We start from the raw sequence: 19,409 nt of genomic DNA, 5'->3' as shown, positions 1-19,409 counted from the left end.
AGAAAGTGACAAGAACAATGTGATGCATGTGTCTGACGTGAGGGAGAGTATTTTGAGGGGGATTCATATTGCCATATATGTCTTTTGCTGTAATAAAAGTATATTAATTTAAATATCCGCCTGAATTTCTGATCACACTTTGATTTGGCTTTGTATGCTGGGTAGTTATCATAATCTGCTGACCATCCCCACTCAGATATTCACAAGACATCCAGTTCTTTCCCAATGTCAAAATCTTCGAGAAAATTCCACGTTGTGAGCTTCTAAGAGATCTGTGTTTTATGTCTCCTTTTAATGAATTCATATTACAATTTAATGAAATGTTTTATTTTTATAGTGTTTCATGGTCACTTGGAGAAAAATATAGTCTAGAATTGATCAAATTTAGTGCCTGTAATCTTATCTTTTGAGAACTGTGACATTGTGTTTTCTTGGAGTTTTTCCCTTGTGCCTAATCTCAAAACCACCATCTCTGCCATCACCATGAAAAGTTGAGGGTCATTGCTTTCTGAAATGCCCTGAAGATGACTCACTCGGCACTTCCCAGAGGGCAAGAACAGGTTTGGGGCTTGACACACAAGAAAGATGGAGTTGAATTTAGTTGAGATGGAAACATTGAGACACACTCTCATGGGGGAAGTCAGCTGCTGAGCACATTCCCGCTGGATACTTGTGACTATCTGAGTGGGGATGGTGGCGGGAAAGAGGATTTTGACAACTGGAACTCAGCGGAAATATCTCAGCTGGGCATAGGCATTACACAGATGCCAAGTAAAGACCTGGGCTGCGTTCAGGGGAGTCGGGAGTGGCTCAAAGAGAACTTCTGCAAGGTGCGCTCTGGGTGTTCAGTGTTGACGGATGTGCAGTGCAAAGCTCAGTGAGCAGAGTACCCTGGCAGCCAGGGGAAAAAGCATTTTAGTCTTTACCTGCACCACCAGGTTCTCAGCATTGTAACTGAATTGGTCTGACGGTTCTGTGGGATAGAATCCAAGCATCCTATTTTATGAGAATTCCTGCTTCTCCCAAGAAAATGTTGACTGAGTCTGAGACTGACAGCTTGGAGTGTAGTGGGATTGGGGTCTCGCCTGCAGCCACCAATCCCTCAAGCTCCCTGTGACATGTTCACCACCAGGGCTCCTGCCCTACGTGAGCCTGGCTAAGAGAGGCACAAGGGCTGTGTGGACTGGGCTGATGGGAGGCTCTGGGGGAGAGGAATACTTAGCAGCAACAGGGCCAAGAGGAAAAGGACTCTAGCTGCAGAAGCAGCACACCGGGGAAGCTGCCGCTGCTGTTACGGAGGCTTGGGGATCAGGGTCTCTGCCCTAAAAGCCGAGGAAGGCCAAAGCTCATGGCTGACACTGAGGGAGTCATGGTTCTGGCAGATGCATTTCTTCAAAATCCACCTTTCAGTACACTATCCGGTCTTTGGAAACTACTCCTATATACATTATCTAAAAGAACCTCGCATCTAGAATTTAATAAATAATGCGACTTCAGACATTCATCAGTATGTCAGGCCACAAAACGTGATGCTTTTATATCGTGCTTTTCCAAGGTAGGACCTTTATGTCTTTGTGCTAATGCACATTACAGTTCTGCCACTGCTTCTACGCCCTTTAAGGTATTGTAGTTGCCAGATGGAGCGAAAATTTTCTTAAAAAGAGAACAAAAGAGACTATATTGTCAGTGCAGATTTTTATGCATGATGTTTAATGCCTTTTTATTTCACAATTGTATTTTTTTGCCAGTTCCCAACAAAAATAAATAAAAATTAACAATATCTTATAAATTATCTATATTCTCCTTCAATATCTTAAGGTACACAATTACCAAAGCTGATATTGAACATAAACAAATTGATACAATTCAGTAATCAGGTAAAATGCATCGTCAAATAAATTACATTAAACTGCATGCAATGTGACTTTATGTTCCATAGCATCTTTAATAGAAACTGCATACCAAAATGGCTCTTCAGACTTCAAAGTGCAGTTACAGAGTGCAAACGCGGCATTATAAGAGAAAAACACACTATATTACATCTCATATCATCAGACTTCAGTAACAGGTCTATTTTAGACATCAAAATTCCTTAGTTAGAATCCTGCATGCTCCAGAAACACTGCTTATTCTCCCCTTTATGTTCTAAGAGTAAAAATAAATTAGAAAATATTGGTCAGCAATCCAATATTTTTCCCCAAGCTTCTATAAGACAGAATAGAAATCAGAGCAAAGAGAAACCTGCTTTGTTTTTGTGGTACCGGGGATCGAACTCAGGACCTTGCGTTTGCCAGGCAGGCGCTTATGCCACTGAGCTATATCCCTGGCCAACAAACCTGTTTTTAACTGTATTGTTGAATTAAGCAGAAATGAGACACTGGCATCATTTATTTGTTACATAAAAAACTGACTTAATACCTGATAGCAGTTAAATTTAGCTGCTTCTCTTGCCCCAGACTCCAAAGCAACAATTTAAGATGAAACACACCAGCCACCATTTCTGCCACTGCTCTGGCTCCTGGCAGAGAGAAGAGGACAAAAGCAGGTCCAGCACAGCGGCACGCTGCTGTGTGACAGATGCTTAAGATAGGAATAAATAAATCTCCATGTAGCCTCAGTAACAACCGCGATACCCTTGGTTACAGAGTGTGACTGCTGGGTTACTGGGTGGCTTTAATGGGAGATGATAAATTACGTATTTTTGCTGAGCTTGCATTGGACATTTCAGACTGTTTGAGACACATGCATAGCTAGAAATCTGCAAAATGATAAGACAGACTAAGTGTGGGCCACAATCTTCTCATTATCTATAGGAAATATAAACTGGTGGTGATCACTTTTTATATTTACTTAGCCTTATTCTCCCTGAAACAGTCATTTTTCACTTATTTTCACCAAAAAATGCAATTTGGGTCATATTTTGTTCATAATTTTTCATGATTTAATATGTACTTATAAAGATTTAACTCTTTCAGAAGTTAGTTTGTGGCACTTTTTTGTGTGACAGGGTCTTGCTATGTAGTCCAGGTTGGCCTCAAACTTGCAATCCTCTTGCCTCAGCCTCCTGAATGCTGGGAGAGCATTTTTAAGTAAAAATAAGAATATCTCAAATGACTTGCATCAGGTTATGTAATGTAAAGTAGCATGTTTAAGATAAGACAATATACCAATATTAAGATGCTTCCAGCCAGGGATGTAGCTGAGTGGCACGGCGCCTACCTGGCAAGTGCAAGGTCCTGAGTTTGATTCCTGGTACCAAAAAAAAAAAAAAAGAAACCAAACAAACAAAATAAACAAAAAAAGATGCTTACAATAAACTTTTTATAATTGAAATACATGGACTAGTTAAGTTCTGAGTTTGCCAATAAATTTTCTTGGAAACAGCCAAAATCTCTGAAAATAGGCAGACATTCTGTACATCCAGTAGATGTCCATGAGTACTTACAGGATTTAAAATAAGTTCCTGTATAACATATGTGACTTCAGCTACATTAAACATAAATATATTTTTAAATATAAATATATTTTTTTGTTTGTTTGTTTCTTTGTTTTTCCAGTACCGGGAATCGAACTCATGACCTTGAGCTTGCCACGCAGGCGCTGTGCTGTTGAGCTAAATGCCCAGCCTGGAAATAAATATACTTTAAGGTCTCACTGAATTTTATTTTCTTTCCTTCTACCTTGTCTTTAAGTTTTATATATCAGTTAACAGAGCGACCAATGAGCGTAGTTTGGTGAGGGATGGAGCACACCTGCGCATAAGGATGCACATGTGCATATTTCTGCGTTTTGCCTGCTGTTTCCCCAGGGCTACAGCCACACCAGGAGCCTAGCTGCGAGCCATGTGAATGCCACAGATGTGCTGGGTGTGTCAGGCAGGGTCTCCATGGGACCCAAGTCCTGGTACCTGACACCCGTGGGTCAGCTGTGGCTGACAGCCAAGGAAGGGAGGAGGGAGGGAGAGCTGCGTCTCCCTGCCTGGCTCTCCAAGGGCAGCTCCCTGGACTCCGGGAGTGGGGCCTGGCCGACGCATTCACTGAGACCCGAGCTGGGGAGAAACCTCAGGCTCTTCCAAAAAAAAACAGAAGAAAGGACCCAGCTCCCTTCTCAGCCTCCAAAGGAAGGTGTGGTTGAGTCTGAATGTTCGGAAGCTTTTGAATGAGTTTCTCATTTAGAAACACACACTATTATTTATTTTCCCAACTATTTCCCATGATATATTTTAAATATATAAATTTAAGTTTTAGAATAAGCTACTTAATGAGATGTTTGTAAGGAAAACATCTCTTGGATAGAAAATGAACTCGGTTTATTTCTATCTTTAGACAACATAAAGAACTACTGCCATGTTGTATTTTTAAACAATCCATCAAATTTTAGACACTGACTTAATCTTATAGTTCCTCAGCAAACTTGTTATGAAAATAAATACTCTAACAAAAGAAGCCCACACATTGTTTCAAGTGTGGATGTTTTTTGGCTTGTTGGATGATAAATGATTATCTCACACCAATGCTGTTTATACGGACATTAAAATGGAATACTGTAAGGTTCTGATGCAAACAGGGTTGACAGGAAATTATATAAAATGATATAAAAATGCCCACCCCATGCTGACGGGGAGTGTGCCCGTTGGGTGACTTTGGTCTGTAGGTGTTGTGGGCAGCGTGGGGACCATCCCCTCCTCTCCAGGTGGCCCCGGTCAGGGTGAAGGGTTATTCTGCCTGGCTGGGTTTGTTTCAGGGATGTGACACGTGGCACCTGAGCTTATCTGTTTCTCCTAGCCCTAACTGATGACTTTTAACACCTGACAAAGGGGTGCCAACATTGACACGTATCAGACCACAACACAGGCCAGCTGGTTCCATTGTTTGGAGGAGGAGGAAGACTCTACATGTCAAAGTGATTTGTCCATGGTTAGATTCTCGGAAATCTGTCACTTGCTGACACAGCCCTGAGCACTGTATAGTCTGTCAAAAATAAAACAAAAATAAAAACACTTTCTAAGCATATTTAAAAAAATATACAGTTGTTGACCTAATGCATGACCCAACATAAATATTATTAATAAAATAGGAATAGGAAGGTGAAGGAGGCCCCTGAGCAAGCCGGCTGGCCCGGTCTGGAGGAGCCCTCACACTTGGGGCAACGCTGGTTCTGCCGAGGTCACTCTTTCGTACTCCTTCTTAGACTCTTTGCTTTTTTGATTTTTGTACCTGGAAATATTGAGAAATGCAAGTGTTAGCACCGTAATCAGCAGTAACAAGAACAAAGCATGTTCATCAAAGAAACCAACGTATGGACTCGTAAGGGACATGTTTAGCACGATGTGCACCACACGATAAAAGTGAGCTCTGTAAACACAAGGGTGAAAAGCATGTGCTGCAGTCAAACTGCTTTGGATGGAAATGGAAAACACAGAGCAAGTCCTTCTCAAAGACTTCACAGGATTGCGAACGCTGCAAAATCCCAAGAGGGAATTTCTCCCTGCCCTTCTCTCACCCTCCCTCCCTCCTTCACTTCCTCCCGCTCCTCCTGCCCTCTTCCTTTTTCTCTGAATAATATTTAGTCAGTGATGATAGCAAGGAAAGAAGTATTATTTGATGGATGTTAGAATCACACATGGACAAAATAAGTTTCGTTGTGTGAAAGCAGCACACCTTCAGGCCTGAACTACTTTCAGAGAAAGAAAAAATCACTGAAAAATTTGTACTAGTTTTAAAATGAGAGGGACTCCAAGCAGAGACATTCCCAAGGCAGCTATTTAATTCACGCAGTCCCTGCAGTGTGGTGCTACCCTATGGCAACTGCAGTCCTCCTTTTCTCAGCTGTCACCTTGTGACAACTATTGTGACAACCGGAGAATGGGCCGGGACTGTTCCAGATGACTGGCGTGAGCCACTCAAGTTTCATAACTGCTGGAAAACTCATTTCTACAGCTCTCCCTTCAATTTAAAAATGGGGGGTCTCTTAGATTATTCATTACAAAACTGTGCTTTATGAAAGAAAAACCTGACCAAATAAATTAAATACAAATATCTAAGTACAGCAGCAGCACCGTGTCTTACATGTATACACATGTGTAGTACTATGTACCGCCTTGTACTGTCAGGTAAGAACTTTGGCCTGTATTTTATAGAGAAAGAGACTGATCTTCCATGATTGACTTTCAGAAAATTACATGGGTCATAAGCAGCAGAGATAATAATGAAACCAAGTCCAGATCATTTGCAGCTGAAATCAGGTAAATGACATCAGTTCAGGTTGTATGTCACCTGCTATTACTATGTTCACATTTTACCCAGTTTATGGGTCTGTGTTGTGTAAAGTAATTTGTAAAAGTAGTTTTTTTTAAAAAAAGCCCACTGGCTTAGCCAGGCGTGGTGGTGCATGCCTATAATCCCAGCACTCTGGGAGGCTGAGGCAGGAGGACAGCAAGTTCAATCCCAACCTGGGCATTTAGCAACTTAGTGAGATCCTGTGTCAAAATAAAAACTAAAAAGCAAGAAAAGGGCTGGGTTTGTAGCTCAGAGGAAAGGCCCCATGTTTAATTCCCAGTTTCACATTACATGTATGCATACATACGTACACACACACACACACACATACATACATACATACATACAATAGCACTGGCTTACCATCGGCAGAAATAGTATATGGACCCAGCAATGATGACAAAAAATAAGAGGACAAGAATTACAGTGAGAACCACATATTCTTTGCTCAAGGGTTGGTGGACGGTTAAGAAGAAGTGTTCACATCGGACGCCAGTGTAACCCACATCACATCTAAAAATGGGAACATGGGAAGAAAATAAATCATTTTAAGAAAGAAACACGGTTATGAATTAGTTTTGTAAGTTTAACTTCATGCCAAAATGCAAGAAACCAACAAAATCCACTACAAGGTATAAAGCTGAATTCAAAGATTGATCTTAGCATGAGGCTAGCATTGATCCAAGTGCTTTGGGAGCTCTCCGCTGACCCGTGGGGTCGCCATGATGGGTTGACCCAGCGTGGTGTAAGTTTTGTAGGCATGAGGTGCTTTTTGTCTGAATCTTACATAAGCATGGACAGAGAAATGCGGTGATGAGATTAAAGTGGGCCAGCTAGTGAGAGGTGCATCTGGTACCCCCTACTCTGCCCCCTCCAAGGAAATAGAGTGACTCCAAGTCATGCAAAGGAGAGAGAGATGTGGGCATAGCCCTGTCCGCTTCTGAGTCTCACCTACAGTAATTCTCGCTCATGTCCACCAAGTAGATGCACTGCCCGTGCAGACAGTAGCCCTGCATGTCAGAGGCACACTTTGTGATTGACACTTGTGCCACGCGCGGGTTGTCTTCCGTCTGGACTGTGAAGGGAACAGAGAGTTCAATGCATTCTGCTGTCTGCTTGGGCTCTGCGGCCATTACTCCCCGTCCCGCAGCAAGAGCCGCTGAGCGACTCCAGCAGAACAGGTTGGACACCAGTCAGTGGTGGAGAGTTTTCAGGAAGGGGAGTCATGTCAGCATCACACCATGCAGACCAAGAAACATACCCCTAAACCCAGAGGACTCTACCTGACAGACTACACCAAACACAACCACACTCAACTCCTTCATTCTTAAAGGGACCTTCACCGCAGAAAGGGAAGTTTAGAACACACACATGTTGCTCTACCCCACAGGTACTGTTTGTATCTCTAATTAAAATCTGTGTCTGTAAATAAAATCCGCGTGATTTTTCTTCGCATCTCAGAGCAATTCTAAATTTGTTTACTCCCCAGAACAAACTGGAACCATTAATAATTTGGAGACAGAGGTTAATTCTACCACAGGTGTTTCACAAGTAAGCCTTGTTATGGTGGGTATTTCCAAATTGTGTAGTTTATCCTCAAAGAAATCAAAGTCTCCCAAAGTTTCTTACATGGAGACCGGACTGAGACCTACACAGACTTAGGTCTGAACTGCCTCTTAAGCATGTGCAATAATGGACACAGGAGTTTCCTTGGAGGCAGCATTGTGACCTACAATGTTAAATATTTTAGCTGCCGGAATGCAGAGGATGTCTATGAAATTAATTTTAAAGGATCTTGACTGCAACGATCTGGCCCCGGTAACTAAAGCAAGCAGAAAAGGGTGGTGGAAGGAGGCCACGACCCGCAGGACCTGAGGGTGACAGACAGAGAGAGGAGAGCTGTGCGGGACCAAGCGCTTCTCTTCAAGCTCACCCTGGCTCAACAGCTCAGGCTGAAGACAGAGTGCACCTTCCTTGGCCCACAGCCAGGGCCTGCAGTCTTGAGAGGAGGGGGCCCCCTGCTTATCCCTCCACCTTGCACCTTCACATGGGGTTTTGTGCATGTGCAATACTCTGCGCGTGTACAGTATGACTAAAGGGGCGTCATCGGTCCTCTGACACACACAGGCACATGCACACACACGCGCACACACACCCTCCTGTGCACAAAGCTCCCATCTTCCTGTTCTGCTTGGGAGTCAGCCTTCTGGTGCGCCCTCCAACGATGGTTTTGCAGCAAAATGTGATTTTCCTTATTCCCTGTTTTTAAATGACTAAATCTTTATAACTCATTAGGTGTCTGATCCCCGCCCCCGTCCCATCAGTTATGCTCTTTTGCAGTCTTTCCAGAATCCTAGTTAATTCATAGTTTAAAAATTTTGCCCCGAGGCTCATCTCTCCTCCTTTCATGGTCCCGTGTCCCCACTGCCATTGGCTGAACTGTGTCCCCTCGCTGGCCTTACCTAACGCCGTGCAGTTACTGTCAGATTCTCCCGGGATGCAGGATGGAATCACAGTTGTGCTGAGAACCGACTGTAGCAGATGAAAACCTAATGGTGAAGGAAAACCAAACATGTAATTCATCTTTCAAGGAAAGAACCTTTGATCAATAGCCAAATGCATTGCTTATTGAACTACTTTATTTGTTTGAAGGATCTGATCCATAAAAACCATAAAGGAAAATAATCCATGAAGATATGCATATAACTGAAAATAAATGAAACCTCCGTTTGTCTGTTCAAGGGGAGAAGCCATGGCATTGTATCCATGGTTAAGGATTTCACCTGCTCTAAAAGCTTCATAGTAACTTTTTCAGAGATCTGGTTTTGAAGTCCTATTTCCAGAGGTCAGCAGAGAATCCCCACTGCTTTACTCCATGATGTGTTTGGGGTAATGCTCTGTCACAGGCCCATCACAGATTTTGAATAAAAGGTAGGTTCTACTTACTGACAGCTAACTAGGAAGCTTGACTTGAGATTCATTCTTTCTTTGTGAAGTGCTTAATTTGCTTTTCGCACTGTGCTGCACATGAAAACAGACTTTCACTGGTACAGCGTAACCCTGAGCACAGCTATCCCTTCTTATCTGTGGGAAATTGATTCCAAACGCCCCCCCCAGATGCTAAAATCTACAAATGCGCCTCAATTTTCCCCACCTTACAAAGGGTTGGGGAGTTAGAGATGAACTGATGTTTCTCTGGACACCTGACAGGAGCGTTTCCATACGTGACCTCTCACATACTCAGGTTCTGGTCCCTCGCTTCAGCAGGATATAGGTGTGCTGCCCTCTACTGGTGTATGAAAACATTAGAAATTGCTTTAAATTGGTCTTTTTAAAGGATGATTTAATCCATGCAAAGAAGGGATTTTAATTTAATTTTCTTTATCAGAGGAGACTTACATTTATTAAGGAAACTGTTAATTCTTTCAGTCCTAAACAACAAGTTCCAAAAAAATTTTTAAAGTAACCAAATTACATTACAGTCATCACCATCACAGTTTACGTTTTCACATTTCTAACCTGACACAATAACCCTGTGAGGTCCTTCTCAGCTCCAAACAAACTCAGTGCATCTAAATTAAATATCTGCTGTGATCACACTCATCTAGCTGCCGCAAATGACAGGTCTGAGAATCTAACATCGAACCCCTACTCTTTCAATTATTTGAAGATAATGCTTCCTTGCAGACTAAAGAACTATTTTTCCACTACTCCAGTTTTCCTCTACATTATAAATACTGCTTCAGTAGCTTTCATACACCACACCCAAGGTCATTTCTAAAAGGATTTCTAGAAAGCTAAAATTTAGATTTGATTGCCAGTTACACAGACACGAAAACTACTTTCCACATCATCTTTATGGTTTTGCTTTGTACTTCACTGAAAAATTACATCCTTTAACTTGGTCTGCTCAGTATGCCCTGGACTTCCAGCTGCTCCTGTTTCTATCCTTGATCCCTCATCCCTCTGGGCTTCTCCCCAGGAAAGGAAATCCATGTCCAAATCTCCCTGTAGGACAGGGCAGCGGGAGGAGGCACAGTTTGCAAGCAGGGTTCAGATGGCTCCTTTGCAGGAAGTCAGGCAGCCAGTCCTGCTCGGAGCTGCTTATAACCTCCTGTGACGGCTATGGATTGTGGCTTTTTGTCTTCAAGTGTTGCTTCTTGGTCTGTTCCCCTTTCTTCTCTTTTTTACCTGTTTGTGTTTCCACTGTCAGAGACTTTGTCCCAGTTGCTCAGGCAACAGGGAACTGTATGTCTTTGTTAAGGAAAGAATACTCAACCCTGGGTGTGCCCCCGTGGAAACTGGGCTTCCCTGACCTGGGACCTGCCCTGGACACAGTCCACCACTTGAGACAGTTTCTGCGAGACTTGCTGCGTAAGTCCAACAGCAGGGCACTTCGCAGGTGAAATTGTAAACAATTCCAGACGCCTGCTCATATTAAAGTGAGTGATCACCTGGCTTTATCTTAAGTGTAGCCAATGAAACAGCAATGTTGGTTTAAGTTGTGTCCCAAAGCACAGCTCTCCTGCCTCAGAACAGTGGCTTCCAGTGTCCCCGTGCTCTGGCCTCTGTTCCAAGTTCTCGCCAAGTTGAGTAGAAGGCTGAGCGGGGGTGACCAGAAGACCGAAATGCCCAGCCACAGAGGGTTATGACATCCACCATCCAGCAGCCTTGAAATCATTGTTCTTTAACAATAGATGGAAGGAATAAAGGCTACAGTCCTGCCCGAGTGGTTCATTAGGACTAACATTTTTCATGTTTTAGTGTTCTTTGCATGTAAGAATCTCTCTGTAACTCAGTTTCAAATATTATATTTGAGTTTTTGATTCTGTACCATGGACCCCTGCTAAAAAATAACTTACTGTGACACTGAAGATTTTGAATGGTGTCTCGGTACAAAATGAGTCTGGTGACAAGTTTGACCCTCACAATCACAGGAACAGAGGAACAGAGGAACTCAGCACAGGGCTGCACGTGTGGCCACCACTCACGTGCAGTGAAGGTTTCTGCTTCAACGCGGACAAGAAGATCCAAAGCCCTTGGCTGAGGTCTCCGTCACGTGTCATGGGGCTGCAGGACTGCGGCCTTCACCCGTCACATCTACCTTCCCCTGGGGGCGCCCCATCTCAGTGAAATCTCAGTGTGCCAGCAGGAAGTGGAGCCACTGACTCACAGGATGCAAACTGCCTCTTCCCTGTGAGTCAGGCCGAACCTCGCCTTACACAACTTCGGGGACCTTGCGCCTGTGCATGGGAGAGGCGCAGCGCCATCCCCAGAGTGGGGAAAGCACTAAGCGTGCTACGCCTGGAGCACTTAGCAGTGATTGCCCAACACTGTAGCCAGGCGCGAGGCCAGGCAGGGGAACGTGCTTGTCATTGCTCATGGATTCTTGGTGACACCAAGGGGTCCACGCAGGAGACCGACCAGGGGAGGCTGTGATTTGGTGACTGGCTGACCAAGCCAAGACAGCAAGCTGAAGCCAGCCTCAGCTGTACACACTTGTAACACCCTCACTCAAAAGGCTGAGGCAGGAGGATCACCACCTAAGTCAACCTGAACTCCTTGAAAAACCATATACAACAACCACAAACTGAGTTCTGCTGAAATTCTCAGAGATCCAGTGGTTTCTCTGGAAAGCAACCAAGCAAATAAAAATGATCCAGGATAAAACGATGTTATAGAATAAAAGGTATACACACCTTATTTTTCCAATTATATCTTTTGACTATTTTGACCAGAACAGCAAGCTTATGGTGAATCATAGCATTTGCCCAGCTCAAACAGGTACCAAAATCTGCTTTGTTCACCCTTTTGCTGTGGTCCCATGCCAGCCACCCAGGGACTGTTAGTTTCTGAACTTTTTCCTCAGCAGTAGATAATTTCAGGGTTTGTCTGTGACACCATGGGTTTGCTAGGCCTTGCACACACACACACACACACACACACACACACACACACATATATATATGAAATCTCTCCCACTGGGAGGGTCATTTTATATTAAATTTCTCTGTTAAATAGTCCTGCTTTATCTTGCTTTTTAAAAAAATCTTTAAACTGTAATCAGATACTGAAAAGCTCTATTATCAGTAATTTCTAGTAACAGCCTACTTCTCAGAGAAAAATATATATTTATAAATGTATAGAAAATTAACCTTGTCTTCCACTAACAATCCTTCCACAAAATTTTTATTGCTAACCTTACAATTAAGCTTCATGAAAACTAAATATAAAAACTGACTGTAACTCATTGAGATTAAAACAGCATGGCACCAGAGGTTGTTATAGCAAGGTTACAAAGAGGTGCTTCTATTAATTTTAAGTTTTAAAAGATAGCCATCAGCTCTTCCTTGACAGTTTTTCAACTGACACTAAATTATATTAAATTATATTCTATGATTTTGGCAACAATTTCTAAACCATACTTCCAAGTCCTCATATATCTTAGTGCTAGTCAAACCAAGGATTAGTGAGTCAAAGTATGAGAATCACTATTTTACCTAGAACATGGACGTCAAGAGGTTTATCTCTGTTATAACAGTAGTGTTTTCACAATGCAAAAGAATGTATACTAACGCTCGGGTCAAGGGTACACTTCCTATTAATCTGGGGGTTTTGAAATTTTGTGACTAAGAGTTCTTAAGATGAGGCATGCCTCCCCTAAAAGCTGTAGATTCATTTCTGGAACACCACTTCAATTCTGTTGGAAGTATGTTTTCCTCATCCTTTGACATGGGAGGGGCTTCGTTAAAATAATATTCTGTGTTTTACCCACTTCCTTCTTCCCTGTGTCTCCAAGTGAGAACCTTCCAGCCATACCTCACTGCCGTTGCAAAGGAAAACCTCATCAAGGAGCAGGGTTTTGACTGTGAGTGTCGGCCTTTTCCTTTTTTTCCTTAACGGTCATGTTGTGGCCCGGACCTTAGAACATTTCCTGGCATTTTAAGAAGGATATTGACTATTTTGCTTTTGCTGTAGAGGCCTGTTGCCAAACACAAATTTTCAAAAGGGTAAAGTTTTAATCAGCAAGCATAAAAAAGAGGAGAAAGTGAGGGCACAAAAGACCGTTTTTAAAAGTCTGAAGCTCACTGTTCCTCAGAGAACTTGCACAGCACCACTCACACACTGCAAGGAATTTTCCTTCGTGAACACACAGGTGTGGGGAGCACCAGGGAGCAGGACCTCGGACACGCACGGGCGTCCACAGCAGGCCTGCAGGGAGAGAAGGGCTTCCTTACAGCTGGTGACCGGAAAGGACAAGGAGGTCAGCTTGGCTGGTTTTCCTACATGCGTCCGATGATTCTTTCTCCCCTAAGTCTCTGGGGAGCCTTTTCTGTGTGGAAGATGCTGAACAAGATGCTCCAAGGAAAGCTGGCAGAAAGGGGGCGCCTCCTGCCCTCCACAGACCCTGTGGAGCAGGCTCAGGGCAGTGCAGAAAGGAGAGAATTCACAGACCGTGCTAGCACTGGGCTGGAAAGCACCAAGGAGGACGATGCTGTGAGCAGAAGACACAGGCAGGCCGGCAGGTGGTCTGCAGTGACCCTGGATGCTGAGGCAAGAGGACATGCAGGGAGGAAGCCACAAAGGGCCAGCATGAGTGACACACTCCTGAGTCAGCTGTGTGCTCTGTGAGTGTCCAGTGTGCAGGTCAGAGGGCCGGAGCGAGAAGGCCAGTGCTGAGCCCTCCCTGAAGGTCCCAGGAGGGAATTCACTTGAGGAACGGAGGATTCACATGGCCCAGCAAGAAACGGGATGGGAGAGAGAGCAGGATTTGGGCAAACAGGTAGCGGAGAGTAGAGGGGGATGGCCCAGGGAACAGAAAGACTTAGGAGGGAAAAGAAAGTTTCCTGTGAGAGCCCAGAAAGTGGAGGCCTATGGGGGCTTGGATGGGCCAGAAACCGTGACTGAGAAAAGCTCTAATAACACCATCATAACCTGGTGTTATGATCAGCAATAAAAGTCACCAACCTGAGGTGGATGTGTGTGTGTGTGTGTGTGTGTGTGTGTGTGTGCACGTGCATGTGGGTTCATGTGTGTGTGTGGTGTGTGTGTGTGCGTGTGTGTGTGTGTGTGTGTGCTTCTGGGCATCAAACCCAGGCCTCCATTCTAGATAAGCGCCTTATCTTGTCTATCAGACAGACAAGCGTCTATCTAAGCCACGCTAGACCTGGTCTTCTGTTTGTACCAGCTTACCGTTACTATTATTTATTTTATTTGTCTTGGGAACTCAAGCACTAATTATTAAAGCTCAGGATTATAGACGGCAGTAAGTTATGACGATTTAAAACCCACATTAGGTTAGTGATTCTCAGCCCGGAGCAACGCAGGCAGCCAAGGGTGTGGGGCAGTGTCTGGGATGGCGCTGGTTGGCACAGCCGGAGGCTGCGGCTGACTGACGCCTGGTGGGCAGAGACCAGGCCGACGCTAACGGTTTGCACCACACAGCGGTGGCGGTCACAGCCGCAACCAGCCCGGGCAAGGCTCAGAAACCCCGCACAGACGCATGCGCAGGAGCCCAGCTCTACTTCTGATGCTGAAGTTCGCTTACACCTCTGGATCAAGTTTCCCGGTGTCTTGCCTGAAAACAGACCAGGGAGTGCGGCAGGCTGGAGATAGAGGAGACCCTCAGACGACCAAAGGTTCCTCTCATCTCTAAAACAATACTCTGTGCCCATCTTTTTTTTTTTTTGTCTTTTTGAGACAGGGTGTCGATATGCCGTTCAGGCTGGCCTTGAGCTCACTTTGTAGCCCAGGCTGGTCTCACACTTGCAATGATCTTCCTGCCTCAGCCTCCCAGGTGCTGGGATTACAGTCGTGTGCCACCACGCCCGGCTCTCTGCCCATCTTTCATTCATATCGAGACCTATTTCTCCCTCTCTGTTTCCCACATCCTTCTTTACACACACACACACACACACACACACACACACACAGTGGAGATTTGGTCGGTAAGCCACGGAATACAGACTCAAATAAGAGATTTATTTTTCTGGACAAATATGAACTCATCCCGAGACTCCTAGTTAATGAACTCATTGCTCTAGCCTGGAATGCCACTGAAGATATATCTGCTCTGTGGGAGACGCCCAGTCTTCCGCAAACGGCATCGCCACAGGCCACCATGTCGGTCTCCCTCCCACCTTTCCCCAGGTGCAGAGTCCTCGCAGCCTGGCAGCCTTCCCGGGTCTCCCGCGGGCCTGGGATGGGGTAGGGGTTTCGGCCCTGTGACCACACGGCCTGCGCGGCGAAGGCGCAGAAGACCCTGCAGAGCAGCCCACATCCTCATTTGTAGTGTCCTGGCAAAGAACGTTCTCTTGGCATCTGCATCTCTTAGCAGGAAACAAGATGATTTTGCATCATCGCTGGAAAACGTCCGAGTTCAGTTTTTTCCCAGTGATGCTGTGAGCACAGCGTTTTACAGGGAGGATGTAAGCTTCTTACATCTTACATGTAAGCTTCCCTGGCTTCTTACAGGGAGGAAATAAGTCTGCTTTCTCACTGCCAATAGGGATGGGTCGTCAGTTTCTGTCAGCTTGTTGCCTTAGCAACGCTATGTGCAGTTTACAATTATTAAGCAAGATCCAAGGAATAAAGAAGACACGCGGTATCCTTCTCCTTCATGACTTCCCTTAATATACCCTTGGGAAATATAAACGTCGTGGCCCTAGTCAACTGACTTCAGTGACTATTTTACAATGAGCGTCATGTCCCAGAGTTGTGCTGATAAAAAGTATGATGGCGAGGAAACAAGTCAGCATTTTTCAGCCCAAGATGAGGGTGCGGTCCCATGTTGTCTGTGCCTGCTTCTGGGAGAACGGTGGGGAACCCACCTCACATCACGCACCCCCCAGGGTGGCCCCTGGGGACCCGCCCCTTGGCCCCTGTGACTTCCGTTCCCCTGCCCCAAGCCTGACACCCAGGCTCCCCACACATTCCTAAAGGCTGGCCTTGAACTTCCTTCTGTACTCCTTCCAGGTTCTGACTCTGTCCAAGGCGGGGTGACTGCTCGCCCTCGGTGTGTTATTTAGGGAGTCAAAGGCCCCGCCTTGTGCAGAGGTGGGGGAGGCTCCCAGCTGCCTCCCTGACCAGGGCTGGAATCCCAGCGCTGGACTCTACCTGCGTCCCAGCGGTCCACGTGGAGCGACCATGCGCAGGGCGCAGTCTGGCCTGGATTTACCACCTCGGCTTGGGGGAGCTGGGGTAGCTCACAAACGCCCGAGGTCGGGAGACCGGACGTGAAGCCAGCGGTTCCCGGCTCACGAAGCTCAGAGCTTCCCACTTTCCCTAGACTGAAGTCAGCCCAGACAGCACAGCAGCTGTCACTCAGAGCGGGCTCCAGACCGTGCGACCTCGGAGGAAGATGCTGGAGTTGAGATTAAGATCTCCCTAACGGAACTCCAAACCTCAAGATAAAATTGTCCTCTGCGATCTGGACCGATCTCGAAACTAGAAAGGATAATTGAGCTTGAAAAGTAGAGCTTGTTCAGGAAAATGGTAGCTTGGGATCAGTCTCCCGATTTATAAAACAAGACAGCACTATCGGACATTTATAAAATGCACAAGCAATCAAATGACGGTCGCAGCGTGCAGCAGTTTAAATGTGCACGCAGCAAAGGCTAGAGAACTTCTTCCTTATCATCACTACGTGTATAAAACTCCGTAACTTCCACAAAAGGTAACGATAAGACATATGTTGAGGTCCAAAATAAATTTCTCCTCCTTCTGAAAGACAGACTTGGGGAAAGACTTCTCATAATTTTTGTTCAGGGGAAAAGGACACCTTCAGAGGTAGCAAGTAAACTGGGCGGGGTGGCACACGCTTGCAATCCCAACACCGGGGAGGCTGAGGCAGGAGGATCATCCCCAAGTAGCCAGCCTGGGCTACATAGTGAGATCAAGGTCAGCCTGCACTCCACAGTCAGACACTGTCTCAAAAAAAAAAAAAAAAAAAAAAAAAAAACCCAAAAAACAACAGCAACAACAACAAAAGTAGCAGGTGGCCTTGCTTTTTCTGCCGCTTGGGGGTGACAGCCCCGTACCCCCACAGAAGGCGCGGACTGCTGCCCAGCTCCAGCAGGAGCTGCTTCCCTGGGTAGAGAAACATCCGAACAGACTGGGAAAACAGAAACTGACCCAGCGCATTTGGGAACGGGCTAGGCGGCTGATGAAATCCGCGAGCTGTAATTAAGCAACGCAATCAGGGAGGTAAGCACTTTCATGACAACAAAAACAGCGCGGCCCGGCTGGCGGCGCCCGGGTTACCCCCGGGCAGCGGCTCCGCGGAGTCCTCGCGGACGCCAGGGGGCCCTGCGCTGCCGGCTGGGGACAGCGGCCCACGGGCGACCCCAGGGCACGGCCGCCACTCGGAGACTGGCCCCTCTGTCTCGTTCTTCTTACGCGACCTCAGAACAAACCACAGACAGCCGTAGACTTTCCCGAGAAACTTCAGCAGGTCTTTCCTGCCTCAGCCTCGCCGGGAGCCTGGGATGCAGGCTGGGCTCCGGCTGCTCTAGGGGGCGCCAGTGGGCACCCAACGGGGTCGAGCTGTGCACAGGGTCCCTGTCGCCCCTGCTGGGAGCCCCGATCGCCCCAACCTCCGCAGGAAGCCGCCTGAGAACCCGGAGTCCCTGACTGCAACAGCCGCGTGAAAACCTTTGCGCACAGCCGCGGCTCGCGGATGTCCTCTCTAGCCGGAGAGGCACGGAACGGCCGCGGCAGCGAGCGCCTGCCCAGTGAACCCCAGGAATAAACCCCCGGGCCGCGGGACGCGCTCGGGGACCCGCGTGGGGACCCAGCGCCCAGACAGCCCGGGACGGAGGCTCTTCAAAGGTCTCACCCTCCGCCCCACCGAGAAGGAACCCAGCGCCGGCACCAGCCCTGCCCCTGCCCTGGGGCTTCCAGGTCTGGCAAACACTCAAAAGAAAAAAGCAACAGTTTTCAAGTTTATTTCGCCCAACAGGAAGCCGTATTAATCAACATGACATAAGCACGAGTCATCAGCGCAGCCCCGGGAGCTGTGTGCGTCCTGGCACCCCTCGCGCCCCCAGCCTGCCGGCAGGGACAGACACTCAGAGCATCTTTGGCGGGCACGCGCTGACTCTGGACAGCTCCGCACATGTCTCGGGACACAGGCCCAGGGCAGTGCTGTCTCCTCTCCTGCGGGGGGGACTGCGAGGCTTACCCAGGCAGAGCAGCAGCGCCCGGGCCGGGCCCGCGGGAAGCATCTCCATCCTGCTAGCTGCGATGGGTGGCGAAGCGCGGCTGCTCGGGCTGCTCACTGCGCAAGCGGACCGCCCAGGGAGAGGCACGGAGCTTCAGCAGAGAGCCTGGGGCTACGCGTTCGCAGAGTCCCTCTGACACCGGACCTGCCAGGCAAGTGAGCCCCACTGCCCGGCGCCACGACCTTTATAAGTCTGGGGAGGGGCCTGGGACGGGGGCAAACTGCCCGGAGTTTCGTAACCCCAGCCCCCGGGAGGAGTGGCAGCCAGGTACCATCCGGATGTCCTCCTCCCTGTCCAGGCACCTGAGAGCAGTGGCCGAGGAATGTAAACGTCCTCCTGACTCGCGGCTCCTCCCCAAACTTTTCCATCGCGGCCTCGGCCTCCGCGGGAGGAGGTGGGCGCGGGGACAGAGGCCCGTGGCCTCTGGGATCACCCGCGCCGTGGGCGGCCGGGGTCGCCAGGGCGACAGGCGTCACTGCGCGGCCCTCTCCCGACTTAGAGAGCCGGGTGCGCGTCACTGTCGGCCCCAGTCCAGCGGGCTCCGGGTTTTGAGTCGGCCGAGCCCCGGCAGGCCTCCAGCGCCCCTCGCCCCTTGCTCCCCGGAAACCTCCGGCGCCCGGGCTGTGTCCCCTTCCTGTCCCGTGGGAGCTGCTGGCCTGGTCCAGATTCCACGTCCTCCGTGGGCTGCGCTTCCTTAGACCCACGCGGGTCCCGGTGGTCCCCAGGCCTTGCGGCGCTCCTGGTCCGCGGCTGCACGGACGCGGGGGTCCAGGCCCGGGCCTGCGCCTGGGAACCGTACAGCACAGCCGTCCCGGGGTGCAGCCCTGCCTCGCTCGACCCTGTGCCCCAGCGCGCTCTGCCTCCTCCCTAGAGGGCCTGCGGAGGCTGAGCCCGTCCCGCAGTCAGACAG

General features: G+C 47.6%; 1 protein-coding gene across 1 annotated transcript; it reads right to left on the bottom strand.

Annotated features, from left to right (window-relative positions):
- Window positions 1-3,606: 3,606 nt before the first annotated feature.
- On the bottom strand, window positions 3,607-18,773 carry Ereg (epiregulin). The gene is made up of 5 exons (XM_005401312.2): window positions 18,460-18,773; window positions 8,741-8,827; window positions 7,230-7,353; window positions 6,642-6,791; window positions 3,607-5,216 (listed from the first exon to the last, which is right to left on the bottom strand). Exons 1-5 carry the CDS (start codon window positions 18,506-18,508, stop codon window positions 5,135-5,137), a joined length of 492 nt encoding a protein of 163 aa, XP_005401369.1. The 5' UTR covers window positions 18,509-18,773; the 3' UTR covers window positions 3,607-5,134.
- Between the last annotated feature and the right edge of the window lie 636 nt (window positions 18,774-19,409).

This window comes from Chinchilla lanigera, unplaced genomic scaffold (genome assembly GCF_000276665.1).
Source record: "Chinchilla lanigera isolate Chin_1 unplaced genomic scaffold, ChiLan1.0 scaffold00073, whole genome shotgun sequence".
Taxonomy (NCBI): domain Eukaryota; kingdom Metazoa; phylum Chordata; class Mammalia; order Rodentia; family Chinchillidae; genus Chinchilla; species Chinchilla lanigera.
Note: the sequence above shows the minus strand (reverse complement) of the source record. Positions and strands in the feature narration are given on the sequence as shown.